At 45.5% G+C, this 27894-nt stretch overlaps 1 protein-coding gene across 2 annotated transcripts in view; it reads right to left on the minus strand.

Annotated features, from left to right (window-relative positions):
* Positions 1-13735: 13735 nt before the first annotated feature.
* FAM120A (family with sequence similarity 120 member A) overlaps positions 13736-27894 on the minus strand; it is a 52866-nt gene continuing 38707 nt past the window's right edge. The window contains exons 12-18 of one of the 2 annotated variants that reach the window (XM_082487973.1): positions 27500-27614; positions 24433-24642; positions 23123-23306; positions 22044-22181; positions 20445-20586; positions 17026-17122; positions 13736-14275 (exon numbers count right to left, since the gene is read on the minus strand). In XM_082487973.1, the coding sequence (XP_082344099.1) occupies positions 13964-14275; positions 17026-17122; positions 20445-20586; positions 22044-22181; positions 23123-23306; positions 24433-24642; positions 27500-27614 (1198 nt within the window). In that variant the 3' untranslated portion in view covers positions 13736-13963. The remainder of the gene's footprint in view (positions 14276-17025; positions 17123-20444; positions 20587-22043; positions 22182-23122; positions 23307-24432; positions 24643-27499; positions 27615-27894) is intronic. The other variant, XM_082487974.1, reaches the window with a different exon arrangement.

Below are 27894 nucleotides of genomic sequence, written 5' to 3' on the forward strand. Positions count from 1 at the left end.
AGAAAAAAAGAAAAGAAAATGGACCTTTCTCTGCCTTTTTTCATCAGTCTGCAAAAATCCTCAGAAATCACCTGTGGAGGACAAGGGAAATTCAAGGGGCCAAATAACTTAAATTCTAAGTTTTTCTACAGGAAGAAGGCCATTGTCGGTATAGGCAGAACCTGTTTCGGATGACTGAAGAGGGACTGTCAAAATTATTTGCCTTGCCCGCTGAATTTACGTGCCACAGAAATGACGTTCAGCCGGTGTTCGTGCAGAGCTGCCTTTGAACCAGCGTCAGAAATGGCACACTCCGGTCCGCCACGGATGTTTATGAGAGTGAAATTAAATTTCTGACATGGCTCAAGGTGTGGTCATGTGGGGGGGAAGATTATAGGCCTGCATTTTAAATCGTGACTCAGTTGTTTTGAATTACATGGTCTGAATGTCTCGAGACGCACAAAGGGGCCTATTTTCTTCATCGCGCTGAGCAGCGTAAGTATCTGCCCTCTAAAAATCAGACCTCTTTTAAGTTTAAATGTATCTATCATGATTTTAATTGCTCAGAGCTTCACCCAGAAAGCAGAAGAGCAAGTCTAGGGAGTAAAGTAGGGTGAGGAGGAAAGGCTTGGGAACCATCACGAGAGTTGCACCCACTTTACAGAGCCTGTTTGCTGCTCGGCAATGCCAAGTGCATCTACCAGCACCTCTCAGCTCAGGGTTTAAACAGAGCTTCCAGAAATTTTTGATGCCCTTTGGTATAGGACGGTCCTGGGGAAACTGGGCTTCGTGCCTCTGCACACCTGAAATGCGTGCAACTGCAACCTGGCGTGCTGCCTTCCCTTCATAAAACCAGTATTTTCATTTTGAGGAGCACAGAAGCACTTGCAAGTGTAGCGGCTTGTCCACACCACATTCTGTGCTTGTCTCCCTCTCCCAGTTGTTTTATGGGCTTTGCTCAAACCAAGCCCTTACAATCTGTGAAAAATTATATCGTTGCCTTCATAGAATCATAGAATGGTTTAGGTTGGAAGGGACCTTAAAGATCATCCAGTTCCAGCCCCCCACCATGGGCACCTCCCACCAGCCCAGGGACACCTCCCACCCAAGCCCTGTCCAACCTGGCCTTGAACACCTCCAGGGATGGGGCAGACACAGCTTCTCTGGGCAACCTGTGCCAGTGCCTCACCACCCTCAGAGTGAAAAATCTCTTCCTGATACATAATCTAAATCTCCCCTCTTCCAGTTTGAAGCCATTCCTCCTCGTCCTATCACTACATGGCCTTGTAAAAAGTCCCTCTCCAGCTCTCCTGTAGGCCCCCTTCAGATACTGGAAAGCTGCTATAAGGTCTCCCTGGAGCCTTCTCTTCTCCAGGCCGAACGCCCCCAACTCTCTCAGCCTGTCCTCCCAGCAGAGGTACTCCAGCCCTCTGATCATCTTTGTGGCCTCCTGTGGGCCCACTCCAACAGGTCCATGTCCTCCTTCTGTTGGGGTCTCCAGAGCTGCACGCAGTACTCCAGGTGAGGTCAAGTGAGAGTGGAGTAGAGAGGCAGAATCACCCCCCTGAAGTCCCATCAGCATCTCCACAAAGAGAGCCCTATTTCCAAGGCACCACCCAAAATTCTAATGTCAGCATGTCTCCACTGCAGCCACTGGTGAGCTAAACTCTCTTAATGCCATGGGGATTTTGGTGACCACAACAAAGGGCAGCTGGGACCTATGAGGATGTAGCCAGACACTCCTCTGTAAGTGGGGCTGGAGCAGTTTAAGGCTCCTCAGCTGTCCTGTGCTGCTCCTTGGGTGACGGTCATCTCCAGCAGCAGAGCTGTGCTCACAGTTTCGGTATTTTTACTCTGGAAAGTCAGCTGGATTATCTTCAAGCTGTGCTGGGGGCTGCTAGAGCCGACATTGCCGATCCTGCACGGAAACAAGTTACGGGAGACTCGGTGGCTGTGTTCTGGCAGCTTGGACATCTTGTTAACCGTCTTGCCAGGGATCAACAGATAAAGAAACTAATTGGTGAGGTTGTCTCATTGTCCTGTCTTTTCCATGAGTATTCTGATCTAGAAGCTGCGCAAAGAGGGTGCTTGGCTGCTCTCGGGCAGGGAGGAGTGAGCGGTGGAGCTGTGCTGAGATGCCTCAGCAAAACATAATTTGATCATGAAGTGAAGTTTCTTGAAGTTTTGAAGTGAGTTTTTAATACATACTTTTAAGCCAGCTGGAAAAAAAGCAGTCGCTTAGGACGCAGAAGACATCTGTGTGGTGGCCACAGACCCTGCGGGCAGTAAGCAGTGGGAGGTTCGCATCGGCTGACACAGCGCTAGGAGTCCAGGGGCTGCATTGCACCAAGGGATCTGCTCCTGTCTTGGAGCTCATGGGAGAGGATGGGATTTTTCAGGAGTATTCAAATGGCCTGGGAACTGAAGTCTCACGGATGGTGACATCCTGAAGCGGGCACTTCAGCAGAGCCTCCATCTGCTCCTTCAGTTTGAACAGTGACGGCTCACGGGACTGAGCCCTCAGGTCCCACGCCTGGCGTGGTACTCAGAAAGGGCTCAGGCAGGGCCATCAGCACAGAGGGAAGGCTTGCCATCATTTTTTGAGCTTCCCAGTTTTTCATACCATCTTGTAGCATTCTTCCTATAGATATCCTCTGTGGACATCCAAGGCCCTTCCATTTTATGATGCCCTGTAGCTTTAAAGCCATTCGCCCCGTAGTTATTTCCATGCTACTGTAGAGAAGTAAACCAAATTATCTGTGTTCCTCTTGACCACATCCACTCTTTAAGGAAATGTTTGCAAAGAAGCCGTCTATGAAACCAACCTTGAAACAACAGGGATCGCTGAGCTGCCAGAGAGGGGCCAGCAGATGACAGGGTACGTTCCTTCCAGTTTTCCCCTCTGATGGCAGATTTCCCTATTGCAGGAGGTGGTTCACACCATACCATACTGTCCTATTTCAGTCCTATTTCGGTGGGCACCAAGGGGCGAGCAGCACCCATCAACCCCTGACTGTCCTACGGGCAACTCCACGGTAACTTCACAGAAGTGGTAGTTCAAATGCTGCAACAAAATCCCCAGATAAACCCAAACCAGGAGCAATAAGGAGATGTGCAGTTTGAAACAAGGCATTCGAGGATGTAAAATTTTTAGTTTAAAATGGCTAAAGTCATAAAAGGAGACAGGTTTAAAAGGGCCTTTCATGTCACAAATTAGTTTAAAGAATTATATAAAGAGTTTATTTCGTAGTCATAACTCTTCATGCAGTTTGCATTTATCAGGCCATACATGCACCTTCTCACTTCTCCCTGGCCTTATATTTCAGCACGCAATCTTATGTCATGCACCATCTCGACATGAAAAAGTTACTTCATTGGGCATCAGTGTCATTAAAACATCAGACATTAAAAGTTTGTATTTATTGTGAGTCACCAGAATCCGTACAGAGTGCACAGACAAAAATCTGAACTTTGACCATCCTATCAAGTGTCAATAAAAAATTATCACTTTCTTACAAGATTTTAAATTTTCAGATATTTTATTTTAATTTTTAATTTTATTTTTTAGGGAAAACAATTGTAGTAACTCAGAGAATTCACAGTAGCTCCCTCGTAGTGCCGCATGGAGAGGAGGCGCAGGGAGAGGCAGGAGCAGAGGGCAGGAGAAGCTGCCAGCAGTGGGAAGCAGCGTTGGTAACTCCACCTGGCCACCAGTTCTCCGTGGTGGCTATCAGGCAGGATAACCTTTAGAGGTAACACATCTTTGTCATTATGTTTCTATATTTATTTGGGGGAAAAAGAGAACCAAGAACTGGTCCAGACTCCTGCGTATTTTGGAAAAAAAAAAACCTTCCTCGCGGTGAAAGCATGTAACATGTTCCATGTTCCACAGCCGTGCGGACGGTTAATTGGTCCCGTGTTAAAGCCTTAGGCAGCCTCCCAGCATCTCCCAGACCATTCATGACCAGCGGCCCCATCGGTCGGTGCTTTCCGTAGGGAGCCCTGGCTGGGCGACGCCAGGACCTGGCAGCCAAAGCCTCCCACAATTTAATGAACATTGCGCACAGAAATATTTTTGAAGTGGTTTTCGCCTATATTTGACAGCAGGATGTAAAGCAGTGAAACGACTGTCATGTTTTACCGAGCTCAGCGACGGAAGCAATCGCTTATGGCAGCAGCAGAACTATTTCCATTAAATGTGGCCCTGAACTTCAAAGCCCATGTGGCAGGAGGTATCATGCTGGCTACGTCTTTTCACTCACCGTTCACGTTATGTGTGCAGTTCTTCATTGAATGTAACCTTCAGGAGAATAACTTAAGTAAAATATATTAAAAAAAACACAAACAACAGACCGAAGGAGCATCCCGTGCCCTCCATGCTGGGGACCAGGGAAAAAAGCAAAACTTCTGTAGGGCTCCCAGCTGCACCCAGGGAGCTGAAAGGGCAGTGGAGGGCACTTTTGGAAGTGCAAAAATCATGCAGGAGTAGGCTGGCAGGAGGTTTGCAGAGCGGTGAAGCAGGCAGCAGGCAGCAGAAGCTGTGGAGGAGATGGGGGCCGGCAGCCCCGCTCAGCCCCTGGCCACTGCTGGCCCCGGGCTGCCCCATGGCTTGGCTGGGACCAGTCCCAGTTTACATCATGGCCCGTGGTTGGGAGCGCTGAGCAGGTTGATGGGACCAACATTATTTTTAGGGTCCTCCTGGTGGGACCATCACCGGGCTGGTGTGGAGGGAGCTCTGCGGAGACCCCCAGGCCCGCGGCCACCTCTATCCTGCACCAGCCCTGACCACCTGCGCTGGGTGGCATCGAGGGGGGGACCACTCACACCCCGAGAATTGCGGAACGACAGAAACCAGCTCCCGTGCAGCACCCATGGCTGCAGTGCCCGGAGCCTTTGGGAGCAAGGAGGTTATGGCATCAGCTCTCCTTCCTACCAGGTGCTCCCGGGCTGGAGTTTGCATATGTACTCTGAGAGTCGCTCTGTTTCCCAGCACGGATATTATACTAGCCTCATGGTTTGCTCAGCGTCCGAGGTTCATACACACGGGAAGGTGCCCGGTGCTTAGGAAGTGTTTTGATAGAGGTTTTGGCAAGAAGGAAGATGTGTGCATGTGCCACTCTCCCGACTCCGTGCCCATCGCCACCAGATTCCGCCCCAGCCCGCAGGATCGGCTGAGGCTCGGCAGCCCTCTTCAGGCTCTGCGAGCAAATGTAACGTCTGAAGCGGCAGTATTCACATTCATTTACATTAAGAAAAAATAACCCCCCCCAAGACGTGATGTTCCAGCACATCCCTCTCATGCCACCCCCAGTTATTGCTTTTTTCTTAAGCCCTTGTTAAACTCTTCTGTTTTCTATAGCAACGGCCAATGCTGAAGTACACAGCAGCTGTAAATCCAGATTAGCAGATACAATAACCCCCCCGCAGACCACAATAACCTCTGCCACCAGTGTGACCGAGCTCGCAGGCAGCGAGAGGGGCCGCGGCGTTCCCCGAGTGCCTACGGAGAGGTGGCAGCAGCACCAACAAGGAGATCTTCCTCAAAACTTACCTGCGGGGCAGTGGCCATCCCCTCCGCTCCTTCCCCAGCCAGGCTGGGAGAGTTGGGGGTGTTCAGCCTGGAGAAGAGAAGGCTCCGGGGAGACATTATAGCAACTTTCCAGTCCCTAAAGGAGCTCCAGGAGAGCTGGGGAGGGACTCTTGATCAGGGAGGGGAGCGATGGGACGAGGGGTGGCGGTTTTAAACTGGAAGAGGGGAGATTTAGATCAGATATTAGGAAGAAATTCTTGACTGTGAGGGTGGTGAGCCCCTGGTGCAGGTTGCCCAGAGAAGCTGTGGCTGCCCCATCCTGGAGGTGTTCAAGGCCAGGTTGGACGGGGCTTGGAGCAACCTGGGCTGGTGGGGGGTGTCCCTGCCCAGGGCAGGGAGTTGGAACTAAGTGATCTTTAAGGTCCCTTCCAACCTAAACCATTCAATGATTCATCTGCTGCCCAGTACATCTGAGCCCCAAAAACAATGTCTGAGCCCCCCCTGGGATGACAGAATCGTTGGCTTGAGCACACCAGCACCAACACAAAGTTAAAACCAGAGCAAAGCCCCCGGGGCAGCGCTGCAGATGAAAAATACGTTAATATTTGTTAAAATGTGTTTTAATAATCCTTTCTCTTACGGTCAGTTCTTGGAGCCACGCAGCCAGACCTTCACAGCCACCGTAACACCGGGAGTCACCGACCAGCCATGAGGGCCGAGATGCAGCAAGGAGAAAAATGATGAGAAGAAATTCGGTTGCAATCTCTGGAAATCAGTACTTGGTTGCCACATTTTGTGGGGAAAAGGCATGTTCTTTGGGGGAAGGGGGGGGGGGGGGGGGATGAAAATACCAGGCTCCTTCGGGGCTCGCTCCGCAGCGCTGGGCACAGGAGCATCGTCGCTGGCTCGGCCGCCGCGGCTCTCCCCAGCCTACACTGGCTGCCAAAGCCGGGCAGCAGCTTTCAAAAAATGCTATTTAAAAAGGGATTTTGGCCACGGTTACCCAAGTAATGTGGCCACTGTGGAGCCTCATGCAAAATGTTTTTTATAAACATTTAAACCGTTTGTAAACAAGGTTTCTTAACTTGGCAGTTGGACTCGATTTTTTGTTATTTTTCCCCCAGAGCAGGCTGCCGCGCTGGGGGCTGCCTTCTGCCTCCATCTCACACGGTGCAGCCCAAGTGGGACCAGAAGCCTCTTCCAGTCTGAAACTGCATCGAGGAGGAGGATGCGCACGAGCCCATCACTGTCGTCAGTCGAATTCGCATTTATTTCGCCTCTCCCCGCTGTGTTTTATTAGGGCTCAGGATGCTCAATTTTTACAAAGCTGAAGAAGCCAGAAGTTTATTGAGTAAAAGAGAGTTTCAAAGTGTTTATAACTTTTCTCTTTCGGTTTGCTGAGAGCCTGTTATGAAACAGAAGACAGAGTGTAACTAAAGCAGGACTGAATGTTAGACAAACATGACTCTGACAGGGAGACACAAAGCAAAAGGACGTTTGCACTGGCAGGGTTCACAAGCAGTGACACCTGGGGACATGATGCTTGGAGCTGTGCAGGGAAGGTGCTGCCTGGCCTGACGCGGGTGGCAAAATCTGCCGTGACCGCAGATCCGCTGAGACATCACCCCAAGACACAACCTCGACACGTCCTCCAAAGAGGCAGATGAAACCCAAGCGTGACCTGCCTGCCTCCAGCCCAGCAGCAGTGAGCGAGTTAGCCCAGCCCCATCTGCGAGACGGGATTTCTGCCCTCGGACTCGTCCCCGCTGGGATGCTCCGGGCACCCGTGGGTTCTGTGCCTCCAGGCTGGCACCCTTGGGAGCCACCTGGCTCCAATGCCATCCTCCAGCAGCCTCCCACCATCCTGCCGGCCGGCCCTCTGCACTCATCTTATCCCACCACATCCCATTGTGTCCTCTCCCATCCCATCCCATCCCATCCCATCCCATCCCATCCCATCCCATCCCATCCCATCCCATCCCATCCCATCCCATCCCATCCCATCCCACTGCATCCTACTCGATCCCATCTGACCCCATGCCATGCCATCCTATCTGATCCTACTGCATCCCACCCGATCCCCTCCCACTGCATCTCCCCATCCCATCCCATCCCATCCCATCCCATCCCATCCCATCCCATCCCATCCCATCCCATCCCATCCCCACAGTGGTGGTCACACAGGCCCTTGTTCCTCTCCCTCCCTCTTTCCCCGCGTCCCTTTGCGCTCACCAGCTGTGCTCAGCAGATGTTTAACACGTCTGGCAGTGGGTCACTAAATGTTACGTTTCATTACAAACACAGTAACAGAACCACTGTGAGTTAAACTGAGTGTTGTCGGTACTTTATGATGTTCCTGCTTGTATGTAGTACTTTGCCCAACTTTTACTTAATATTTTTGTTTTCATCCTTCACTTGCATTTTTTTAAACTGCTGTATTAGTCTGCACTGCCATGTGTGAACAGTTGCGATTTCAACCTGGAACCCTCCGTCATTTATCTCACAACATACACCAGAGAGTCCTCAGACCTCAATGCCCAACCAAGGACAGATTACAATCCCATAGTACTTTCAGAAATACACCTTTTCCTGCCTAACCCCTGAATTCCTCATGGCATTAGCATCCTCTACTTGGGCATCAATAGAAAGGAACAGTATTTAGCTCTTACCTGCTGCTTGGCCGTGGAAAGGCAAAGCCCCAGGGGAAGGGCTCGGGAGCTTCTTGCTCTCCTCTGCCTGAGCCAAGGAGAGGGGTCTCAGGGCAAAACTCAGGATGAGGACCCTGGGCTGTGCAGGGGCCGCGGGTTTGCCCTCAGCTGGGCTGCGCTGGCACATGCTGTGTCCTGCCCTGCGCTGCATCCCCTCCTGCCGCTGCATCCCCTTCCACTGCTGCATCCTGCCCTGCGCTGCATCCCCTTCCACTGCTGCATCCTGCCCTGCACTGCATCCCCTCCTGCCGCTGCATCCCCTCCTGCCGCTGCATCCTGCCACATGCCGCATCCCCTCCTGCAGCCGCATCCCCGCCGTGCTGGACCAGGGCACAGCAGGTTGAGCACGGGCCTGCGGCTCAGGTCAAGGCGTGGGACGAGGCAGGATTGAGGATCAGGCAGCAGAGGAGCATCGGGGGCGAGACCCACGGCCCCTCCAGTTTTGAAGGCAGCGATTGCAGGGGCAGCTGCAGGCACTCGCACCAGCCCAGAGGAACAGAGGGTGTTGACCCCGTAACTCATCAGAAAAGGAGGAATAAAGGGGCCACAGAGACCCCCCCGGGCTCAGGGCAGCGCCCAGAGGGGAGCAGAGCAAAACCTGCTGTAACCATGGGCCGGATGAAATTGCAGAGTCGCCCTGCATGGATTCTACCCCTGCCTTCACCAAAGTTCTCGAGCAGATTTAAGCAACGTATTTTCTCTTAAACAACAGTCTTTTTGGGGAACGATTAATGCAAACTTACTTCTTCCTTTTTCTTAATTTGCAGCAAGCACAGTTAGAGCTGGGGGCTGCTACACCCTGCGGAACCCACCCCGAGGTGTCAGGTGGCCGTGGGGCTGCATCCCCGGCCCTGGGGCGGCCCCAGCCCTTCACGCCGCCCCCCGTCAGAGCTGCTGCTGCTGGTGGCACTCACCCACGGGTGGGTCAGACGCCTCGGGGACGGGGGACTCCAGCGGGGGACTGAGGTTGGGGACCATCACACCCCAACCCGCTGCGCGACCCCACCAGCTACCAGGGGAGAGCGGTACCCGCTGGGGACCGGCGTCCCCGGGAGAGGGGCAGCAGCTGCTGGAGATGCCACTGTAGCCGAGGGCTGCACGCTCCTCCCCAGTGGGGAGGCACAACCGGCCTCCGCTTGGCCTCTGCTCTCGCTGTGTCACGGGCTTTCAGCGCAATGAAAAGGATTATACAGACTTTCACGGTGGGAGCTGTCATTGGGATAATTATGCTCCGCATGGAAAAAGGTGCCCACGATGTCACTTTTCATCTCTTCGTGGCACTGGAATGATGGCTGCACTGTCCCGTTTCCTGTCCTTACCGTGATCGGGCGCTGGGGCTATGTCCTGCACGAGGGACCTGTCACTGGTGAGCATAGGAACAGCCCCCCCAGCGCCATCAGCTGCTGCGGGACTCCGGGCTTTCCCCATCCCTGCAAAACTCACCCCTTCAAGGCTTTTTAACGAGGACCAGGAAGGTGGCGCGGCGGCTGCTGCCGGCACAGGCGGGCTGCCGCCCCCCCAGCCCGTGACGCAGCCATCCAGCGACGCAACCGCCGCCTTAAAATAGCACAACGCCAGCCCGGCAAAGAAAATGGTCGCAGCGCTTCCTCGGCCGCGCTGCTCGCCATCCCTGGTGGGAGAAGGGAGGGGTGGCCAGACACTTACCGCCCAGCCGATGGGTTAAATCTCCTTTTTTCCTGCGTCGGTAATTGCCCACCTGCCTGTGCTGAAGGACTCCACTGAAGACAGGATGTAAGAAATGCTCTCACAGCTATGGACTGCGGCACGCAGAGATCATCATTAGTCGTTAACAATGCAGTCAAACAATTAGCGAGGTCAGCCCAGGCAGCAGCACCCATGCTTCAGTCGCTTGCAAGCGAGGGGCGAGTGGGGCTCGGCCCTCCCCTGCCAGCCAAGCCCACTGGCATGGGACATGGGATGAGTGGTGGCCACATCCCCGCCCAAACGCCCAGTTCTCCCAGTTTAACTCCTGGGGACGGATCACGGGATATCAGTCACATCTAAGCTGAGAGGTCTGAAAGCCTTCATCTTTATTCCTATCAATTTTCGCTTTGGAAATAAAAATTCTCGAAGAGCCCTTTGGCTTTTATAAATAACAATATACCCCTCACGCCCCTCCTTGGGCACCTATTCCAGATGCCGCCCCTGCAGCGAACAGCCAAACCCCTCCCTCACCCTGTTTCCAGATGCCACCCCCGTAGGGAACAGCCGAACCCCTCCCTCACCCTGTTACCAGCCGCCGCAGTCCCGGCGCATCCCCATCCCAGTGGGGACGGAGGCAGCTGGAGGTGAACCACCGGCAAAACACACGTCAGCAGCATCATCACCACCTGCCCACTCCGGCCCGAGCTGCAGTCCAAGAGTAGTCCACGGGATTGTTGCAGGAGATGCAGCCAACCCCTCTACACACGGGAAATGGATTATTAAAAAATGTGAACTACTTTAATTAGCACATTAAAAAGCTCCGTGTCACACAGCGCGTCGCAGAACAGAACATAGTGACCGATGTATAAACTCACACGTGCAAGGCGTTCTTCAGGAACAAGCCCAGGTGATATCTGGTCATTCCGTAGGATCACCAATTCCAGAGTCTGTTTAACTCTTTGAAGGAGGACTAAATTAGTCTGAAACGCGTCTTATTTCCCGCACAGAGCCACTCGGGGCAGAAGGGAACACCGGCAGCCCCGTGCCTGCCCCACCGGGTGCAGATTCACGGAACATCGCTCGGTCTCCCCCAGGGGGACAAACCCGGCGCTGGTTCTGGGTTTGACACCAACGCTGCCAGTCAGGGAACCAGGGAGCACTGGTTCCTGTAAGATGTCCCCACCGCTGCTCCCGCCAGCATCCACCGACAGTTGAAGGCTTGTTCTCCTCCTGCCCCGCCGCCGCTGCTGCTGCAGGAGCCGGGTTTTGGCCACGCTGGGGCAACGGCAGGGGTTTAAATAGGCCACCAAGAAAACAGGTGCTCCAGGTCATGTACGTATAGGCCACCGCAAACCTAACTTTCTCACTCTAATTTCTGGAAAAAGTAAACGCAGCACCTTACACGTGGGCCAACAAACGAGGTAATTTGCTGTACTTTCACATCCTAGTTTTAGTGACGCTCGTGCAGGTTCTTGTCACCCTTTGGCTGCCCAGGAGAAAATTCTGCTGGTGTGGTTCCACCGAGGGCAGGAGTGAAGGCAGTGCACCCGCAGGACGTGGCACATCGGTGACATCTCCCGTGCACGTTCGTTTTTGTTGCTACTGCTTATTCCACACCACCAGGTTACACTCGAAAAGCGACATCCATCCTCTCTACTGCTGGGCAAGAGGGTGACTGCTGCCTTGAACCTTCACCACCACAAGAGCTTGGGTGGTATGTCCCGAACAAGCAAGAGCTAACGCAGGGTGAGTAACACGGCGGCAGCAATGGGCAGGAGGGGACAGGATCCCGCTGGATCCCCCCGCTACCTGCCATGCCAGCAGCACAGCCGCTCCGCTCCCACTCCTCTGACTTGGGAAGCAGAGAGGAAGAGTGACGGCCATCACTGGGAATCAACTCACGTGGACGCACCAGGAGAGCAAAACCCCTCAGGACAAGCCTGTTCTAACACCGCGTGTCAGGCACCAAACAGGTGAACACTCGGGCAGAGAGACAGCAGCCAACAAGAGTCTGCCCGGACCAAAAAGCTCGCCTGGCGCCTGGTATCAACCACGGTATAAATTTGTAACTCCTCATGTTACGTCAGTATGATCCATGACAGAGAAAACTGCCGTGTAACGGGATCATTTACAAGGAGCAGAGATACAGGCACTGTCCATCACCTGATATTTTGAGTACCCGGGGTTGGCGTTTTTATTCTTTAAACGACCGCCCCCGAGATTTCTGTTGTATTTGCATCTTATTAACCACCTCGCATTTACCCACGGGCATCTGAAGTAGCTGCCTAAAACGGAAAGGAGAAAGCACGGTGCCGACCAAGTGTGGTATTCCCCAAGGGCGGTTGAAGGTCACGCTCTCCTCCTCCGTCCTTCGGGAGGAAGGCAGGTAGTCTGCTAACTCAAGGACTTCACTTGGGCATAGGAAAACTTTTATTTACAAGGTGTTAATTAAAAAAATAGTTGACAAAAAAGGCATACAGTATTTTATACTAAAAGAATAAAGATTTTTATTAAGCACTGTAAGTTGCATTCAATAGCCTTCAAATACACCACACCACAATCCATCTACAACCAATCAAACCCAACAGTAGTTCATTCTTGCACAATCCATGAGTTGGGGCAGAACTCCCTTCAACTTACATTAAGATACCTACTTAGCTCTTGCGGGCAGGGAATGGGGAATTACACCTCATTTCTGATCACTAATGTGTGATGAAGAGCATCAGGAGAATTATATGAAAACGAATATAAAGAAATGATTCTGATTTTGAAGTACATTAAGTTTGGAAACACTAACAAAAACATCAAAATGATACAGGTATATTTGCTTATACTAAATTCTTGATGGGAAAGTTCTCAAGAACAAGCCATTTGTTTCCTGCTACAGAAGGGGGGTACTTTTTTTTTTTTTTGAAGATCAAAGCTTTTTTTTTTTTGTTTTTCACAGAATTTCATATTTGCTAATATGAAGGCATAAAACAGCAACAGAGAACAAGAATGCATACAGCAATGAGTACACCAGGGTAACGTTGATATTCAAAACGGCTAGATAATTTTTTTTTTTTTAAAGTTTTAGAATAAATGCAACAGAGGTCAATAATCACAAAATTTTAAGGTTAGAGCAAGATCAGTCAATGACTAAACATAGTTAACATCTTTTATAGGACTATTACTGATTATTAGCTTTTTGTTTTGCAAATGGGCACAGTACTTGTAAGAATGGAAGAAAGAGGACAATAACATGCATAATATTAACTACACACTTTAAAAATTATGAACCATGCAGAAGTTTAGCTCAAATAGTAGTACTAATGGTCTACGTCTGATTCAAAACCACATAGTTCATTGATCACGGATGCATGGTATTAGTCACAAAAAGTTTCAGAACACATTGTGTTTATTTTGAAAGGTCATTTGCATCTTCTATGATTTCAAGTTTATCTCCATGTAACTCGCTCGTAAAGTATGTATGATGTCTATTTAAAAATCAGCAGAACTGCAGTATTACTCTATAATTTTTCGTTTCGATAGTTTGCACGTTTGAACACAAAAGAACCACATCAACGGTGATGAAATTTCAGAAAGAAAAAACTGTGGTTGTGCCTTTTTCCCCCCATAATCATGAAATCAAAGCCTTAAAGAAAGCTTTATTGTGACACAGTAATGCAAAATCAAATATAATGGCATACATATGGTGCCAAGTACTAAAAATTATATTTTAAGCTATATATACTTAAAGACTGCCAAAATTTGTTTTCTTTATATTTCAAAAAACAAAACTACAAGCTTTTGTCATAACCAGTTTAAACTTTATGTATACTTCATTTTAAGTGCGGGAGTCAAATGCTCTTCATTCTCTTTCTTTTTTTTTTTGTTTTATTGTAGCATTTTGACTACAACTGGTTAAAACTAAAAATGTGTTGTTTAAATCTCTGACATCAAAGAGGGATCCGAATTTCCAAAGTCCTCATTTTTCTCTTACGGAAAGGAAAAAATGTACGTAACTGTAGGCTCTCTTTCTTTCCAGATATTCCTAATCCTGACCCTTCCCAACATCCTTCACCCTCTATAAAAAATAAGTTTACTCTTCTTTTTTTAAGACAGTGGCCTCAAGAGCATCATCTTTATGGCAAACACTGTCTGCATTTAGTGCATTTAAGTGAGGATTTGTATTGCACATTTTAGAGTCATTACTCAAGGCACTTTCAGACTGATTGGAAGCCCTGATGTCTCCTGTATTCCCATTCATCTGGGAAGCTGGTTTTTCCTCATTCACAACTCCATTTTCAGCCAGGGATCCATCTGAAGACACAAGTGAGGATTTAGATTCCTCTGATTTTGACTTAAGTTCTTTGGCTACTTCTTCTGCTGAAGCAGCATAAGGAGGTTTGCCCTATTTTTTAAAAAAAGAAGAAAATTACTGACGAACCACCGCTATATATTTACAATCTGTTACAAAGACACTATTAATAGGCAGCATGCATCGTGCCCAAGTATCGCAACGGAATACTGAGCACTATGTACCGCTGAAATAAGAAGTGGCACAGGAAATAAACAGCACAGCACAGGTGAGAAAGAATCTGCAGTAATTTTGAGCGCCTTCTAGCCATGCCCTCTGCTGCTCCTGCGGTAAAACGCCCTTTCTGACTTCGATGCTTCGGTTATTTGACAATGAAAGAGCTACAGAAACGCCTGGGAACACCGCAACTGAGAATCAATATACAGCTTAACTCTGCTTCTTGGTTCACAGACGTTATAATTTAATGATAGGATTACATGTTATTCAAATACAAACCAAAACTTTTTTCAGACAATTTTTAAAGAAGTGCAAAAGTACCATGCAATATAATCTGTACTAGTCTGTATGCTCCTGAGGTTAGGAGAGTGACTTTCATACCAAAAGCATAGAGCAGAATCTTACAAGGCTGAGTATAGCAGTAAAAAACAGATTTATGCAGCGTTAGATTTCAGTCTGAAGTATCTGCAACAATGAATCTTAGCGTTCCAGAAACATAACAGGCCTTAAACAACAAAACAAAATAAGTAGGTTGGGTTGCTAAGAGGCAACATTCTCATCTGTTCCGCTGTTAACCAAGTCAAGTACTAAGAAATGACTTGAGAGACGGACATCTTATACACCTCAAACAGCAGCAAACAGCGGCACACTCTAATAATCTTAATTTTCACATACTAGAAACAGCACGGTTAGTACTTTTCTGAATTGCTGAAAGGTTTTGCAGGCGAGTGAGAACTGTTGTTCTCCAGCATCAGGATCACAAACCTCGTCATCCAGAACATCACAAAAACTTCTGCAGTAACATGGCACGGGCGTATGACTGGCATACGAGGACAATGAATATTTATCACGTGTGTAAATGGACTTCTTTACAGGCTTCACTAAGTGTTAACTTTTAAATACATGCTTTTTTTCCTTCCAGATCAAGAGCAAAAGGTCTCCCCTTGTGAAAAAATAGCCATGTCTTATGGTCGATAAATACAAATTGCTTATTTTGGTCAGATTCTCCAACCTTTTGTCTGTACGGCCTCATAACGAGTGTCAGTGAAGCCACTGCAGGGCAGATCTCACTCGGTGTAAATAGGCACGTCTGAATCTGCCCCCGCACAGACGCTCTGCCCTTACCCGCCCAGGTTTGCGAGAGAGGGGAGAACACTGTTACTCTGAACTGGGTATCAAAAGCTACTTGCTACGCATTAAGGTTCCCAAGTTCTCCCTGCCACATGTGTTTTAATGCACCTTTTTTCTTTTCCCATAAAAGGAACCATCCTAAAGTATAGCAACTGATGACCGTAAAATCCAACGAGCTCAGGATCAGGCAATAGAAAACGCCACCGTTTATCTTTCTCCTCCCTATCCCAGGCACAATTTTAGACTGCGATCTTTGCGATCACAAGTATTTACCATCCAAATTACGTACCGTTAATAAAAATACGAATACCCAAACTTGCTGACCGCCTCTCAAGACTATCTACCCTCCACCTACAGGCACTATCTGAACTACATTGACAGATGTAAACCTGTAGTAAGCCCAGAATATCCGGGAGCTCCTTCTCAGAGCTTCTTTTATTTCATAGGTTAAGGTACTTGGAAATTAGATACTATATAATTAACATAGTGGTTTCTCTTCTATTTAAAGTAAAAGATGTAAAGCTTTAAATACACAGGTACATTTGTAGTCATACAGAATCTGCGTACACAGGAATTTAACAAGGAAGAGAGCATTTGAGTTTTCACACCTAGAGCACGGAAAGTTTTACTTGAAGTTAATAGTTTCTTCATTGTCAACTGGAGAACATCCCTTCTCTTACTGTCTGAAACCTGCAAACACCCCCCTACTCTTATATCCTGATGTCTCCATGACAAATTGCAGATCCATCCGATATATGAATTGTGAAAGTTTTCCACCTCTTTACTACCCACTCATCCATTACCACTGGGACTTGCACCAACATTCAAAACTGCATAGCAGCAAGAACAATGGAAAAGGGAGGAAAACATAACTCTGAAGCAACTGGCAGTTAATAGGAAACAGCAGTTTGCTTCAGCTGTATTTAAAGGATCCATGGGAAAGACCAAAACCACGATCCGCAGACGCTTCAGATATTGTCACCGACAATGAAAACTGTGCGCTCATGGGGGCAAAGACTGGGCTGTTATTTCCTAGAAGTTCAGAGTAAGTTAGATTTGGAGCCACGCAGCAGCAAAGATCCTTCTACTGCTACTAATTTTGCTTCATGAGGTTGGACCGTGGTCCCAGAAAAGAAACTGGGGCAGGGGGGGGAACAGAAATGGCTAATTTGTTTCAGCTTTGTATTTCTCCCATCTTCCTAAATTTTCTTCTACTCCCACGGCTGGTTAGAGCCGTGTAGGCACAGCTTTCATATCAAAATACATTTTTCCACGTCTGTCTTTCTAACCCAAGTGTGCTCGTAACGGAGATGCAACACTAGCCTGTCATCCATCACTGGTCGTGCAGCTTACAGCTCCAACGCGTAGGCAAGATCATCGTTAGAAACACTTTTATCTTTTAAAGTTGTGCTTGTCAATATTAGCTGGTCTGGAAGTCCACACCATACTAGCCTGTAAACTAGAGTGTTTTGAAGTCAGGCACATGGCTTTATTACCTGAATTGCTCCCTGGCTTTTATAACCTCTCCCGTAGTACCTTCCGCCTCTTCCAAAAGTTCTTATCACTGGAGTGGAAATAACTCCTCTAGGACGCCTGTAAGTTTGGAGGAAAAGGAAGAAAGAAAATTACGTATCAACTTTGTTTAAAACTACATTAAATTTTATTTTGCTGGAAGATTTTTTCTAGCTTTACTGTCTAATGACTAACATTTACATTTCTTTAAAGAAGCAATATGACTAACTAATTCAGAATTACAGGGTTCTACTGCTTCCAAGTGTATGAAACCTATCAAACCTTTTGTTTTCATAGCACTAAAATGACTATTTCTGTATTTCACTTCCAGAGAAGAATAAATGAGTAAGTTTAAGCTTTGCAGCAATATTTTTAAAGTGTCAAATTATCCCTACAGCACAGAGCTCAAAATACATTCACCTTAAAAAAATACGCTAGCAATTTCAACCATTTATAAGGCCTTTTCTCATATTTAATACCACCTCCCAAGTATAAACATGCTAGACAGACGCAACGAGACAAAAGAAAGGAAGGCAAAATACAAAATTGCTTCAGTTTTGATGGGAGAATACAAAATGATCTAAGAACCCGAGAGAAAAAAGGAGGCTTCAGCCATATCTGACATGTAGCAATTTATCAAGTTTGGATGCTTTCAAATGGAGGCTTCCAACCAGGACACACCAGGTGGGGGCTTTTCGATTTGATTCTATAAAGATTAGATCAGCTCAAAACAAACTTTCACTCATCCCAAAGTATTTTCATGCCATCTATTGCAGAAATTCCTTATTGTTATGTCAAGGGTACCTCTCACCTAAAAATTCTTTTTGTTTTCTCTGCTAGAAATACGCGATTGCTCTATTTTTCCTCCAAATGCGCTGCCCGGTACTGGGAGGTCCCAGCGTGAAGACTGCCAAAACTATGTTATGCTGAACTGACTCGGCGGAGAAACACCGATTTGCACCACACAAATCTTTTCACACACATTGCAAATTCCCACACTGAGCAGTCAGAAATTAAAATACTGGGATTTAAAAACAAAGAATAAAAAGCAGGAAGTGGGCCGTGTTTTATATTTAAGTATCACTCACTGCATTCTTTCATAAGATGTTAACAGAGCTTACCTATCCCATTTACTAATCTTTTTACAAGGTGAAAGTGTGCCCTTCAGGGAGCTGAGTAAGATTTTTCCTGCTCTGAAAAAAAAAATCACACTAAATACATTGGTGGATCGACGCCAAGAAAAAGCAGCTGGTATGATTTTACACAATAAGAACATCAGAGTTTAGTGTTGCACAGAGACATGAGACAATGGTGTAAACAAGGCTGACACGATTCCCTCTGTTGAAACAGATTAAAAAAAAGAAATAGACGTGTGTGATAAATTGCAGACAACGTACTGTGCAGCTTCCTAGTAGTGTTCTTTAGCATGAAATGGCATCTGCCAACAAGGACCCTGATCTTTAAAATACCCATCTTTAGACAGAACACTAACATTAGTGTGTTTTCCTACCAGCTTTCATTTTTACTGTCAACTGACACAACAAACTGCCCAAAGACAGTACCTCTGACAGAAAGAAAATGTCAGATGTTTTCTCTCTTAACTCAAAAGCCACTACTGGAGAACAGTATTTCTCTGTCGTAAAGGAGCAGTAACACCCTTTTGGTGGGATACGACCGCTTCCCAGGTAAGGAGGGCTCTCGATTTAGAACCTGTGTTAGTTCCTGGCTAAAAAGTTTTGCATAAATTCATATATTTGCTTCTTCAGAAAATGGAGGAACTGCTGTTCTGCGAAGGAAGTCAACGGTATGTACAAACGTAAGCCAGATCTGAGCCTGAAGTTGTCTCCAGATCATGACTTGGGGTGCCTGGGTCAGACAGTAGTCTCGGAGTACGACACGATAAACTACCCGGAGGTTTTCCACATTCAGCATTTAACCAAAGAAAAGTAACAAGCTCTGTAGTAAGCCAGATTCCGTTTTTTTTTTCATGAGGATCCACAAACAAAAGAACTTATAACCACACACTAACCTCACTTAAATGGTGAAAAATGTTATTTTGCCCACTGAAACTGAAGAGTGAGATTAAAATAGCCAAAGGAGCCTAGCGCCTCACCCCACACCTTAGCTTGTCCCCCCGGTCTCCAGGTGCTACTCTGGAAGAGCGCAGGTGTCCCATGGACCCCACCGGCCTGCACAGTTAGCTGACAGCTGTCTGAAGCCTCTAAAACAGCAACAGGCGCTTATGTTTTGGCAACTGAATCTCATTCTAGAGAATACAATGTTCCTACCTAAATTTGCTCCCCTTAAAGCATCAGCTCTGCTCTTCCACCAACGCTCTTTGCTGCTGCTGAGCTTCTTAATCTTTGTTTCTGCTGTTCTTGCCTCTCCCTGTCCCCACACTTCTCTCACTTCTCCCCCTGCTCCCATTCTCCCAGGGATTTGGATCCAGCCCTGTCCTCACTCAGTCCAACACGAGAGCCGTTCCAACAGCTCCTGCTGACTCTAGCACTACGCTTCATAGTGCACATTTGACTTAATTAATGGATAGAGAGGAATTTGTCCAGTTCAGACTTACTCTTTCAGACTGCTTCCTGGCTCAAGATGGCATAAATATACCTACTTTACTCCACTCATTTAATATAGTTCTAAACAGACACGATATATAACTCACGTTACTTTGGAATTGTCTCCCATAACAGATACAATCTTGATTAGAGACGATAGACAGTTCTGTAAGGCACAGAACAATTAAGCCCATGGAAAAAATATAATCTTAAAAAGTAAAGGACTAGATAGTTTTGCAACAAAGTATTTCTTTTTCAGAAAATTGTGCGCCTGTAATGTCAGCTGTAGCAAAATGAAATAGAAGAGCTGAAGAAATTAATATTCTTTTAAGCACATCTGCCATCATGACTGTCGCAGAGAACTATTAAACCTAGAAATGTCCTTCATGTGTTTTCTGCTTCACAGAAGAATTACATAATGAAGTTATTAAAAATTGTACCATACTTCTTAATAAATGTTCTACCGTGACAAAGGAAGTAATTGAATGCTGTGACAGTTTTGATCAGCTAGAATGTATTTATTGATTCCGTTTAAGAGGAAGCCCCCCAAGTCATTTCCTCATAGAAAACACTCCAGTGTGTGTATATACATATATCTATAGATCAGATTCAGAGTATGACTTTTATTTGCACATAAAAACGCTTATAATCATCTGAATAACTAGTTAAAAACATCTCAAAATGCTTTTCTTGAACACTCAGTAGGCATAATTTACCTAACGAGTCCTAAAACGTGTTGTATGTAACTTCTAATGCCTCCAACTTTCCCCTGTTTTACTTTTTTTCCCCCCAATCATTAAATTACATAGGAGAAGTACGTTCCAGAAGACTGCACTTACCCTCTCGCTGGTCCTCCCACAGAAACGACCTGCAGAGGAAATGGCCCTCTACCCCCTCGTCCACGTCTGCTTCCAGCCCAATGGCCGACTACAGTGCCGGCAATTTCAAGTTTCCCTCCCTGAGAAGGAATAGGTTGGACTCCTGCACATAAAAGCAAAACCAAAATCTTGGTCTTCACAATCATAACATTAAAGTTACAGAATGAATGGAAAACTGGTTTGCCCAGATTTTGTTACATATACAGGTCCCTCTTTTGATTTATTGTTTTGTGATCTTTCAGAAGAATTGTCACTCCAAGAGTCTTTCTCTCCCCCCTTTTTTAAAAATAGGTGTGAATTTTGGAAAGAAAACTCATCTTACATGAGTACTTCAGTTTCAGTAATTAAAAATATACTTCAGATAAGCAGATTAAGAAATGGAAGTGAAATTTTACAAGCTATCTGAAGATTATTTTTTTCCTGCATTCCTAATGAAGAAGTAGTTTTTCCAGGTTTAAGGGCATTTTAGTGAACACCAAATATCAGCATAAGACAGATTATAATTGCTATAAACAACTTACTAGGAAGAAGTCTCTGTATGAAGTTGTTATAAAAATATAGCATTTGAACTGATCTGAGTATAAAAGGTAGGTTTATCGTTCCGCCTACCAAGAAAGCAGCTAAAATTGCATTTGTCTAAAATACAAATATATCTTCTATTCCAGTTGCTCCTATCTCTACATCTGTGTTTTGCCCTTAAAAATCAACACTGGGGCATGACATATATTTAAAAAAAAAATCTATGGAAGTGCAACTGAGCCAGATGTTACTGGTAAGACCATCAGCACTGAAAGGGTTACAAAACACAGCATTTATGCAGCCACTATTAGTCTTTAAACGTTAATACGCTAGGACCTAAATTGCTGATTAAGTTCAAAAAGGTTCATACTTCCCTGTACAAGTCTTTCAGCTTCAAACACACATTGTTTACAGGGGCAAAGTTATTCACACAAGGAAGCATTAGAGGTATGTTCGGTTTTAGGATAAAAGCTCAGAGGCCAGAGAAAACAGCTGAATGTGGAAAAATTTTATCCTAAATTGGCATTAACGGGTTGTGCCACCTCGTAGAGGAGATGGGCAACAGGCAGGTGGGTAGGTAAGTAAACCTCACGCCTGCGTCCACGCTGACACTGATGCCAGCGAAGAACGGGTTAGCAGTAACACCAAAGTCAGTCATGTCTACATCAGGTTGTTTTCGCAAAAAGCTAAACTGCCCCCGAATTTCAGAAAGTAACTGTTAATACATTCAAGCAAAGTTCAGCTGATTACAGATTCCACCCTCGCGTTTTGCAGCGCGGGAGACAGGCGGTCTGTGTTTCAGGCTACCCTGTGTTTGGAGGAGGGTTTCTAGGCGTGAGAGGGGCTGGTGCCGAGGGGGCTTGCGGCGGGGACCTGGGGAGAGCAGAGCAGACAGCAGCCTGGGCAGGCTCCGGAGAGGGAGAGCCGAGACAGTTAGGGAGAAAGGGAGACCGGCAGTCAGTAGGAAAGCCTCAGACCAAACCGTAAAGTGAAGGAAGCCGTTGCCAGAAGCTCTAAGAAAAGGGTTTGGGGTATAATTACCGCCCTGAAACTTGCTAGTCCTGTTGCTGTCATTGCCAGAGAAGGCTCCGGAGTGTCCTGCCGCTGCCGCCACCCGGAAGGCCCGGTAAGCGCCTGTGGCTACTGTTTCCCCATAAGGGCCTCCGAAGCCATAGACTCCTGTTAGACCCAGGGTAAAGAAAGACAGGGGAAAAGCTGTGAGGGGGCCAGGCATCTGGGACGGCCCCCAGCAGAGGCACTGCTGCCTCCTTCCACCCTTCCGGAGGCCGCGCTCCTGCAGGCGATGCTGCGCGGGAGGGAGCGAGCCGCCGCCGCTGCTGCCGAGGAAGCCCTGGCCAAAGGTGTCCTGCTGCCTGAGCGAGCACGGGGTCTCGCATCCAATTAGCAGGTCTTTAACCCCAGGTTTGGAACGGGCATCCCGACTTCTACGGCTAATAAGCACCGAAAGGCTTGCGATGATTTTTTGGCAATGGGCTCCGATGGCTACAGTTGTGGCACCTGCAGAACATCGTACTCCCAACGTCCAGTATCAACACAGCTACAGGCCTTGGTACCGGGGGTCTGAGAAAGGGAGTAACTCCAGGAACAGCCTGGAAGGGTTGTACCAGTGTTTACACTCAAGGGTGCCAGTGGTTAAATGACTGTAGCAAAAAAACAGGGGGGTGGGGCGGAGGAAAGGTTGTCCTCAAGCCTGAGAGTTAAACTGTGTCCATTAATTTAGGCATTCTTAATATTTATAAACATTTTGAAGCAATGTTCAGTGCAAATAAGAGCCTTTTCATATCATCCACCGGGGATCAAATCCTCTTTTTTCTTTTTCATACAGTAGCAGTAGAAATATTTTGATCTGGCACAGTTACTAAAAATCCTGATGGAAATACGCAGCGATACAACCCATTCCATATTGCTAGGCTACAGCTAATAAAAGTAACAACAAAATACAGTGATTGGCACATGCCAACACATGCCAACCGCTTGCTTTTATGTGTTTTTCCTATGAAGTTGAACGAGCAAATCAGTTCATAGTTTTGGGAATGCGGAAGACAAGGTAATGCTTCACACCAACATGTTTTGCACATGTTCGCTTTCCCATCACTTACCAGCAAAGCCTCTCCCCCTGCCCTGAGGTGGTGGGACTGGCCCAAAGTGTCGAGGATACATAGAAGCTGGATAGAAAGGCATGGCAGGTGGAGGTGGGAAAGGGAGAGGATGGTTCTGCCTGGAGAAATTTAATCCTTCTAGGATGCTCTGACGCATCTTTTCAACCTTGGCTGCCTGCTCAGCCTATGAATAAAGAGAAGGTCAGGAATGGATGTTAAAATTCTGATTTCAAAAGTATAAAGCTGCATTTACACAATAAATTCAAAGAAGAAAGCAAAATATAGAAGAGTAGACAACTACTGAAAACCATTTCCATAAAGCTAGCTAGAAAATTGAAGTATTCTGTCTTGCCTACCTGCTAATAGTTCAAGGATATTCCAATTGTTCACAGGAAAATCATTACGTATTAGTTGAGAGATGGTAGTCTAAATACTGACACAGTTTAGAAGTCGGTAACACAGAAACAGTTCACAAGTTAAAAAGGATTTTCCAGAAAGGGACTGAGAAACCTCCGTCTATAATTTCCTGAACACTTAATGCAGCCCTTCGCTTTAAACAGAATAATCATCATAAACTTGGACTGCAAAACAAAATCTATATAGACAGGCTAAAGCACGCCTGGAGGCTAACAAGCCTGAGAGGGACCGCAGCCATCATCAATATTTAATCTATGATCAGCTTCTCTTGAGTCAGAAATAAGCAGCTGTTTTCTTAAAATTTCGTACCTCCCCAAAAATAAATAAAAAAAAGTTTTGGTCATTCAGTAAACCGTTGATTTTTATCAGCTTCCTGTTTTTATAGTCAAATAATAACTTTGCATGATTTGTATACGAAAAAAACTCTGAATAAATTTGTATTTTAAGATAGTTGTGAGAAATGTGAACAGATTTTGAGCTTAGAATGACTTCACAGACTAAAATCAGTTAGAAATCCCAAATTTTTCTCCACTATAAAACCACTGCAGCCTTGTCCTTTGTGAGTCTTGCTAGCAGACCCAAAAAGATAGTACTTGAACAAATGAGCAGGGATATTTTTCAACTCAGTCATTCGTTACATCATAATTGCATTCAAGTTTCAGTTTCCAGAGAGAAAAAAAAAAAAAAAAACAAAACTTTTCCAAATCTACCAAAATGCCACCTCAATCATGAACAAGAGATAGGAGAGTAAATAGAGTTGAAAAATACGTCATATTTCCCTTTTAAAAGCAGAGAGATGATATGTGAAATAAATGACTGATAAACCCACCACACCTAACGCTTCTGAAAATTTGGCACACTTGAGACTCTGTCACACTTCCGAAACTACACACCTGACCATCACAGAGGTCAATGAGCGGAACTTTCTCCCGGCTTGCTTTGATGAGCTTGGTCTGGAATAATTTTCCATCAAAATACATCCACGGACAGCAGTGCTCCCATGGAATTGGCTGTCCGCAAGCGTCGTTTGCAAAAAGCGCCATATCGACACCACTCATAAATAAAGCAGACAGCTGAATTCCTCGGGGATCGAGATTCTCAATCTGTTTAAAAAAAAATTGCAAATTTAGTAAGATAAAAATAAGATGTAATTCAAAGTTATTCCAATAGTTACATTATTTTCAAAACTCTTGAAAACAGAATGATTTTAAAAGCTCGGCCAGACTTTTCACATGTATTGCCAGTTTGGCTAAAAGAATGCAGCAGAATCTACTGCAAATTGTATATGCAAAACTGCAATACCCAGGAAGGCTGTTGTTCCCATCCATCCACTCTAGAGGTGAGAGATAAAACCAAAAAGCTGTTTTCTCAACAACAAAACACAGGAAACAATTTCTAATATTTTAATGTTATAACTCAATTCATTATCAAGAAGTCACTAAAAAGTTTTATTTAAAACATTCGTCTTTAAATTTGTGGCATGTGGTGTCTAAAACATGCAAGATGCATACTTCAGCTGCACTCAGGTCATTGCTAAATATGCAGCACAGAGTTTTCCAAACAATGCTAAAGCACGTTATTGCAAGGAAAACCTTTAAAGACACTTATAGGAAATTAGCAGTAGAAAAGTTCATTAAAAAATTCATGTCAAATAATCTCGCGCTTCTGAGATATTTTGTACAAAGTGTGAGGAACGAGCTCAACATTAGCATTCATTTTTTTCTTCCCACATACCACATTTCCCTTCCAACTCCTTTATAATGGATTTTCTATTAGCTTCATTCCAGACTTCGCTGTTAGAATGCGTCTCTTATTAATGAAGCAATGTTTATGCATACAACAGCTTTATTTAGGACGCAGGATAGATATACAAAGGTAGAGTTAAACAGTGAATAATAGCTGGTGGTGGAAGCAAAAAGGATCTGCTTGCAGCAAATACATTTTTAGCTCTGTCGTAAGAAAATATCACTACTAGTGTTCTCTAAAATACTTCTGAAAATATCAGCCCTTTCTTGGGAACATTTTCAAGACCTTGGTATTAAATTTTAAAATTAAACTACATTACCTTCCTTATGCATAAGCAACCTTTAAGATCCAAAAGACTATCCGGATCGTTTTGCAGATATGCAGCTGGGTTCAAACTCAGCTGCTCTTTCTGTCTGACTTCAACAAAACAGAGAAGCAGCTGCTTCATATGAAGACAGTAACAACAGTGCATGAAATATTGCATCTTTCAGTTAACCAACATATATTATGGAAATGATCCATATTACTCTTCACGTACGATTTAAAAATAAAACTCGGCAAACAATTTCTGTTAACTCTGCCATTACAACTGCTAACACGTGAATTCTCTACTTGCCGTGTGACAAGTTCAAATAGATTCTGAAGGGGATTCTTCAGTTGTTTTCTTCCCCTTACATTTATTAGTACTTCTACAGCTAAGTACTAGGTTTCCACGACCAGATTGATTTGGTTTACAGATTGAGACCGAGAAGTCCTACATGCAGGAATACAACCCAGATTCTGCTTGCCACCCACAGAAGAGAAATAGTCACTTGCTGGCTTTGAGAATGCTCTTGCAGACATGGTATTAGCGGTAAAAAATTCCTTTGAAAAGCCTAATAGCTAAAATCTGTTGCGAGCTTAATTACTGTTTCTCCTGAGAAGAGCCGTGCTAGGATTGCTGCTTTTGTCTGCGCCCCTCTGCAGTGCGTACCTGTGAACAGGACCAGACCCGGGAAACAAGTACCTTCTCCTTGCGGATTTAACTAAGGACACCATGCGCCCAGGCACTGCTGGAAGCAGAACTGGTCACTAGGCTTTCCTGAGCCCTACGGTACCCGAAAGACTAGGCGAAATGACTTCTTCAATGTGAGGTCGCACGACTAAGAGGTGATGAGCATCTCACCTCCTTCACTATGTTGATGATCAATGCAGACAGGAGGTAAGATGGACCATCACTTCCAGTTGTGCGTTCCCAATACATCCTAATACCTCCCATAGCTCCCAAATACAAATGTAGCGTATTTTCAAAAACACTATTGGGCTTAAGATATGTTATGTAGGAAAAATGTATCTAAAATTATTTCCATTCAGAAAAATGTTTGCTTAGGAAAAAAAAAAAAGGACTAGATTTTATTCATTTTATTCAGAGAGCTTCAGAGTAGGTTCTGAACAAGTTTTGAAGAGCAAACAAGGTAAAAGCAAACCCAAAATCTCATGTATTTTAGCTCAAAGGCTAGAAGAGGAAATTTCACTGTGAGCATATGAAGGTTGAACAGGGAAATCCCCCAGAGTAAGAAGATCTTGCACAGATTGATAGGCATTCTGTATTTAAAATAAGCATACCACACTAAACAACTCTTATCAATTAGCTAGCAGTATTTACTTATTTATTTAGCAGTATTTATTTAGAAAAAAATAGAAATTTGCAATCTTAACTTTTGAAATCCTCAAAATAATTATATCTACAATTCCATGAGCACTAATAAACTGTTCTCCTTTTTCCCTCCTGCATTTTTCCATTCAAGATTATGCGAGTCTCTCTCCATTTCTACATTTAGCTGCAAAAATCTTTTGAATGCTGACTCATGAAAAAATACCCAGGTTAGTATTTAGAAACAGCCACACAAGGCATAAGTCGTCTTCTTTTTTATCTTTTCAATGGAAGCACATTTGTTTTAAACTTCTAAGAGACAGCTGCTTCAGAAATTGTGAGAAAAGGCTCTGCAGTATAGAATACGCTTAAGATTTTAGTTATCTATCCAACCAGTGAAACAGAACTAATTATCAATCTTTGCAACACTTTAAAATACTACAATTAATATTTTGGAAAGTATAGGGCATTATGCAAGGCTTGTAGTGAGACAGGCACATACACATCACCCACTACAGTCAATAATACGGATCAGCTTGCAATAAATCTCTTAAATCATGGAAGTTATAGTTAAGAATTACCTTGAGTTCCTGAAGCTGGTCAGGTTCATAGAGCTTTGGAGACAATGCTTGGGCAAGGAAAGCATCAAGTTCCTGGCGACGAAGTATACGAACCCCCGGCCACTGTACCATATACCTAGAGAGGACGCCCATAATTATTCAGAAGTTTCCATTAATAGGTAAATCAAGTGGTATTTTATGTGATCAGAAATCACCAGAATGCAACAACAACAAAACCAAGATATTTTTGTTGTCTAGATTTGAATAGTTAAAAAGGCCAAAGCACTAAACAGATTTGAAGTTTAAATTTGTTTAAATTCATATGGAAGAGCTCCCGGGTATGAATCAGTTGTGCAAACCCTGCTTCCAGTGACAAAGGAGAAGACAGGCTGCCAAAACAGAGTTTAAAACCTAAG

This window comes from Vanellus vanellus, assembly GCF_965231255.1.
Source record: "Vanellus vanellus genome assembly, chromosome: 9".
Lineage (NCBI taxonomy): Eukaryota > Metazoa > Chordata > Aves > Charadriiformes > Charadriidae > Vanellus > Vanellus vanellus.